The sequence below is a fragment of the Salvia miltiorrhiza genome, unplaced genomic scaffold (genome assembly GCF_028751815.1).
Source record: "Salvia miltiorrhiza cultivar Shanhuang (shh) unplaced genomic scaffold, IMPLAD_Smil_shh original_scaffold_306, whole genome shotgun sequence".
In the NCBI taxonomy this organism is placed as follows: Eukaryota; Viridiplantae; Streptophyta; class Magnoliopsida; order Lamiales; family Lamiaceae; genus Salvia; species Salvia miltiorrhiza.
In genome coordinates, this window is record NW_026651525.1 from 19,886 (window position 1) to 26,261 (window position 6,376).

The 6,376-nt window shown below is 31.5% G+C and overlaps 1 protein-coding gene across 1 annotated transcript; it reads left to right on the top strand.

Moving 5' to 3' along the window:
• The first annotated feature begins 1,664 nt into the window (after positions 1-1,664).
• Positions 1,665-5,179, top strand: LOC131004049 (bifunctional pinoresinol-lariciresinol reductase-like). The gene is made up of 4 exons (XM_057930620.1): positions 1,665-2,579; positions 2,676-2,916; positions 4,194-4,397; positions 4,866-5,179. The coding sequence occupies exons 1-4, from the start codon at positions 2,250-2,252 to the stop codon at positions 5,027-5,029; spliced, it is 939 nt and encodes a 312-aa protein (XP_057786603.1). The 5' UTR covers positions 1,665-2,249; the 3' UTR covers positions 5,030-5,179.
• The last annotated feature ends 1,197 nt before the right edge of the window (positions 5,180-6,376 follow it).

Below are 6,376 nucleotides of genomic sequence, written 5' to 3' on the forward strand. Positions count from 1 at the left end.
CTTTTGTCTCCAATTAATTAATCCAATAGTCAAACTATTTACTAATTAATTAAAACTTATTAGAATATATCAAATATATCCTAATCTAGTCCATATATCTTTCAGAAACGATTTAATTTGACTATATTCTTATCACATACCTATAGATAAAACATCTCATAGATTTTTATATATTATATATTACTTAATACTTTATTGAGACCTCAATGCTTTATTAATCAAGCAGGGGCTTCTTAATTATAATATGTGGTACAAAACTTCTAGAGATAGGGCTGAATATTCTTTTCTAGCTGCGAAAGTAAAAGTCAATCTGTGCCTCTTTTTAATTTCCTCACACATGATGTTGAATTTCTGATACGGAAGATTTGTTGCTGGTTGGATATTTTTCAATGAAAAGAAGTCAATGTTCCTAATATTAATAAAATTGTAATAATGGTGACGAGCTACGTACCAACTAAAACATCATATATGTAAAGTGTAAAACAAAACAAAAATTAACACGTTAATTAGGATTATAATTATATGAATGTTTTTACTCTTACTTAATTAATTAGGTGAAGAGCTACCATATATAATGCACTATACAAAAACTATATGTAACATTTATTATTTTTGAGTAGAAACTAAAAAGCTATATATATATATAACTATTAAGAAAGCAGTAATCTTACATTCTAAATTGCATGCTAATGTGGAAATTAACTTGCATTCAATATAGTACTAAATTTTCAAATTGTGAACAGAAGAAACATGAGAAATTGGTTTTGGTTGTTTAACTAACTTGCACGCAATCCGTAGAAGTAACGACATCTGGAAGTCGAAGCAAAGAAGAAGTAGTTGTGATCCTAATCTTTACAAACTTCTTTTTAAATAATTTTTCCACCTTTAGTTTCAAGAAAAAGTGAGTATATTCCCATCACATGCAACATATTAAAAAATATATATCTCCCTAGTTTTGTTGGTTGGAAACCTAGCTATACTAGTAGCTACAAACATGCATGACCAAAAAATGCATTTTCCTTAATTTATCAAGTAAGATCATATGAGTTTTTGGTACTTAAAAGATTGAACAGGAAATCATAAACTTAATTAATTATTCAGCTTAATTGGTCCAAATAAATAATCCAATGATCGAATAGAATTGACCGAAAGCTTTAGTGGGTTGACTTAATTCATCAAACTTTTTCTCGTTAAACTTCATTACTTTGCTTCTGAATTCGATGATTTCTTGTTTCAAATATTTATAGAATGTGTTTTGATTTTCTAATTGAATTGTACTCATCATTTTCATTGTTTGTGTTAAATGTTTAATGGGAACTTAATGACGTGAAAATTAGAAAAGATTGTCATTTATGAAAAATGTTTGTCTGCCCCTTACCTAGCTCTCACGTAGTAATTAATTAGTCACTTATTAAAAGGGACAGCATGTCTGGTGATCAATCCGTCGCACACAAATTTCCCTCAAAAAGTCTTGAAATTTCGTCCCATTTGACATTGATTGAGTGCCAAGTTGCAGCCCAAGTTTGGGCATGTGTGAGGATATATATGGTAACTAATTGACTTTTTTAACCATTTTGACAACTTCATTTGGGAAGGTCGAGGAAAGGAATAAAAATAAAAAGTATTTAATTTAATCTGACAATTCACTATGTGAAGAATCTGGAAGATGAGAAGTGATTTCATTTTTAATGAAATTGATCCGATTATCACTAAGATTGTGGAAGGCATGAATGTTACTTCTTGGAAATGGTTATGTGCATATTTTCCTGGCTCATTTTGCTAGCTATTCCATTAACGATTGGTGCCTACACCCAAAGAGACTGTATTTCTTTTAAGTTGTAACTTTATTGTTCTTGGTTGTGAGCTTGTACTATATATGTAAGGGTTGAGATTGTTATGATTAATGATACTCATCAAGTGTTTGAATTAATTAAAAAGAATACGATATATTTGTTGTTGCTATAAGAATATGGTTATCAATATTTTTTTATCTATTTTTAGTAAACTTAGCCTAAAGATCAAATTACTAATATTTAGGGTTAGAGACGAAAATCTATAGCTCGAGATAAATTTATAACTTGATACTCGCACCTCAAAATCCTTCTATTCGAAGCTAAAAGAAATAATATAATTTTGAATTATTGGGTAGCGTAAAAGAATTGGGGTGTGAGAATTGGTATAAATATGTATGAGCGATGAGATACATATATACAAGTGTGTGTGTGTGAGAGAGAGAGATAGAGAGAGAGATGGGAAAAAGCAAAGTGCTTATCATAGGGGGGACTGGTTATCTGGGAAAGAGACTGGTGAAAGCAAGTTTGCGCGAAGGCCATGAAACATTCGTTCTGAGCAGACGCGAGATTGGTGTGGACATAGACAAAGTAGAGATGCTGATATCCTTCAAAATGCTAGGAGCACACCTCGTCCCCGCCTCCTTGGCCGACCACGCCAGCCTCGTCGACGCCGTCAAGCTCGTCGACGTCGTCATTTGCGCTCTTTCCGGCGTCCACATTCGGAGCAGCACCATCATGCTGCAGCTCAACCTTGTTCAAGCAATCAAGGAAGCTGGAAATGTCAAGGTATATATCATGTGGATTTAATTCCATTTTTGATCCCAGCTGAATTAATTATCTACACATAATTGTATAAGTTGAATTATATATACATACATATAGAGGTTTGTGCCGTCGGAGTTCGGAACAGATCCGGCGAGAATGGAGAATGCGACGGAACCGGGAAAAGTGCTGTTTGAGGAGAAAATGATGGTGAGGAAAGCCATTGAAGAAGCTGGGATTCCATACACGTATGTTTCTGCAAATTGTTTCGCGGGCTATTTTGTTGGAGGTCTTTGTCAATTTGGGAAAATCCTTCCTTCAAGAGACTCTGTACTCATACATGGAGATGGCAATAAAAAAGGTATATACCCCGTCGTCAAATTACGCATATATACCGATGAAATAAAAAAATTATATTTATGACCTTATCGATTATCATAATAAATGCATATGTATAACTAATTACTACTCCCTCGGTCCCACCGAAAGTTGTGCGTATTCCTTTTTGGGCTGTCCCACCGAAAGTGGTGCATTTCATTTTTTTGTAATAATTTTACACTACAAATAATGTGATCCCACACACATTTATATACCTTTACACTACAATCTTATTCTCCTTAAATTCTGTGCCCTAAAGAAGTGCACCACTTTTGGTGGGACGGAGGGAGTATATTCTAACAAATACTCCCTCCGTCCCACCATTTTAGTCCCCTCCCATTTTTCACACATATTAAGAAAATGCATTTAATTTTTATATTTTTATCTTTTATACCCCTATTTATTATTTTCACACATCCTTTTCACATTTAAGTGAAGCATTAAATAAGGTTAATTTAGTAAAAAAAATATTTTTATATAGTATTAATTAGAAAAGTGGACTATCTTTTTGGGACATCTCAAAATGGAATAGGGGACTAAAATGGTGGGACAGAGAGAGTACTAAATAAGGATGAGATAGGAAGAACGTCATAATTAGGGCCGTAAACCAAGTCGCTCACAAATTATTCAGAGCTCGGCTTGAAAAAAGTTCGTTCAAGTTCGTTTAGGGAAGTTTGATAAACAGCAAACCAAATTTCAGCTTGGCAATATTCGGCTCGTTAGCTCGTGAACAAATTTGTTAAGTTTTTTCAACTTGAAAATTATAAATTATTAATAGGTACAACTTATATTGATCTAATAAAATTAATAGTAATTTTATTAAATCTCTATTAACTCTATTTGTTATAAGAAAGTAATTAATATATTTATTATTTTGAATGAAATAATTTATTTTTAAAAGAACATAATTAATATTTTGAAAATAAATATAAATTTGGAAAGTTCGTATATATGCTCGATTAAACTCGTGACCCTCAAAGTATTCGGTAAATAAAATTTGGGATTCGACTTGATATTAAACAAACCAAATTTGAACACATCACTAATCGGTTCGGCTCGATTCGATTACACCCCTAGTCATAATTATACTCTCAAATTTTGAAATGAGACACTTATTAAGAAACAAGGAAAATATTAAAATAGGACACTTAAAGGGACTATACATTAATTAATTACTCTCAAACCTAGGAAATACTATATCGTGTGTCTTTTAAGTTTAGTTAGTATTGTAAGTTAACTATTGATTGATGTTTTTTACAGCAATATATGTAGCTGAGGATGACATAGCAAGCTACACCATAAAGACAATCGATGATCCAAGAACGCTTAATAAGACGTTGTATATTAAGCCTCCCAAAAACATTCTTTCACAGAGGGAAGTTGTGCACATGTGGGAGAAGCTCATTGGAAAACAATTACACAAGACTACAATCTCCAAGGAAGACTTCTTAGCTTCCATGAAAGGTAGTATTTCTTTTTTCCATTTTTGAGAAAAACATCAAAGGTATAATTTATTTGCTCAAGTCAATTTTCCAAATTAAATATTTATTCACTAACTATAATTAGAGATTATGTCTTGCATAAAAAAATTAGAGCACTTGTGCGTCGACAAGTTTTGATCACCGTGAAGCTTAATTGCCACCTAATTATATAGATGAAGCAAATATTCACGATTTTGGTTTTTGGCCTAATGAAAATTTGATATCCAAAGAAGAGAAATTATTAATATAGAAAAGAGAAGACCAATTGAGTAGTTCACTTCAAATTAATAGTGTTATTTTATTTTGATGTAGATATATGGTTGTTCTTTTTGTTGCATGCCTTTTTTTATTTATTGAATCATGCTGTTAATTATCATTGTAATGCTAATGAATGTTAGCATTAAAAAATTAAGATTGCTAATTATTTGTTATATGTTTAATTTGATTGTAGATCTTGATTATGGACAGCAAGTTGGATTAGGGCATTACCACGACGTATTGTATGAAGGATGCCTTACGAATTTCGAAATAGGAAATGAAGGAGAAGAAGCTTCTCAGCTCTATCCCGACCTCCATTATACTACAGTGGAAGACTATCTTAAACGTTATGTTTAATTTTATTCTGAAATACACTAACGTGTTACTTATATGCAATAAATTATACTTGTATTTTATCTAAGAATTAATGAAGTCACCCTCATCAAACAACCAATGTGTTCAGTAAAGAAAACAAGTTTTATTTTTTATGACAAGGAAAAGTTCATTAATTGTTCGGGTGTTATATATAATTTAAATTACCGGAGGTATTTATTATATAATCAAATAAGTAACTCGCACGTAGACGAAACCTTTACACCACATAAAAATAAGAAAATTACCAGCACACAGGCGGGACCACTATCCACACAAAAGTGGAAAAACTACCTGCACGCAGGCGGGACTATTACCCACATAAAAATGGAAAAACTACCCTCATACATGCAAAATCGAATCTAAAACCTCTCACAAATGACAGTCTTTAGATGCTTCAGCTTGTCACTTGAATGATTAATGAAATAGTTATACATCCTATGCCTATTGCATTGCTATAATTAATTAATTGTAAACTGTAGGTAGTACACATTTAGAAGACTAAATACTACTATTAAGGTTCAATTCAACTAGTATAGTATCTGAAAAAGAATATTAAAAAAACAAGTTTAATTAGGTGAATTAAACACAAAAATGGCATTACCTAAATATAAATTGATCAGCCGATCCACACGTAAATTATATTTTAGAGTTAATTATAGTTTATGGTTCGATTTTTGAAGAAATTTGTAAAAATAGTTGGGCCTCAAAAATTGTTAAAAAAGAACTTATAAACTTTCATGATAAAAATTGCAAAAAGTGGTCTGGGCTCGAACTATGACATGAAAAGCTTGAAATATATGTGCATGTTATGTGGAAATTCTCTATTCCATCCGGAGTCGTACGGCATTATTTTAAATTTAGGGAACGCCAAATTTAAGATGTGATTTTTTTTATTGCTCGAAAAAAAGATGTGATTTTTGTAACTCTTAATAATAATCCAAATTTATAGATTCGAGAAAAGCCAAATTCGGTAATAGTTTGTAGATTTAAAAATCACACGGCTATACATGATTATATATGTTTTCTTCGTCGACGGAAAATTTATCATATTTTTTTTTCCGATCCATTTGCAAAAAAATTACTATCATTTTTATTTATATAGTAATAGAGTCCACACAATTCTCCTCACATTTAAAATGCGACCCTTATTATTTTATAACTTATATCTTATTAAAATCAGTGTAGTCTACAATGTGGCAAATTTTTGGTGGACGAATAGAATAATAAGTTTTATTGAATTATAAAATGGCAATGGTAATTATTTGTCCTGAATAAAAAGTTAAAATACAAAATGTGTGTGGCTCTTTGTTGTCCAGGCCGGCGAGAGGA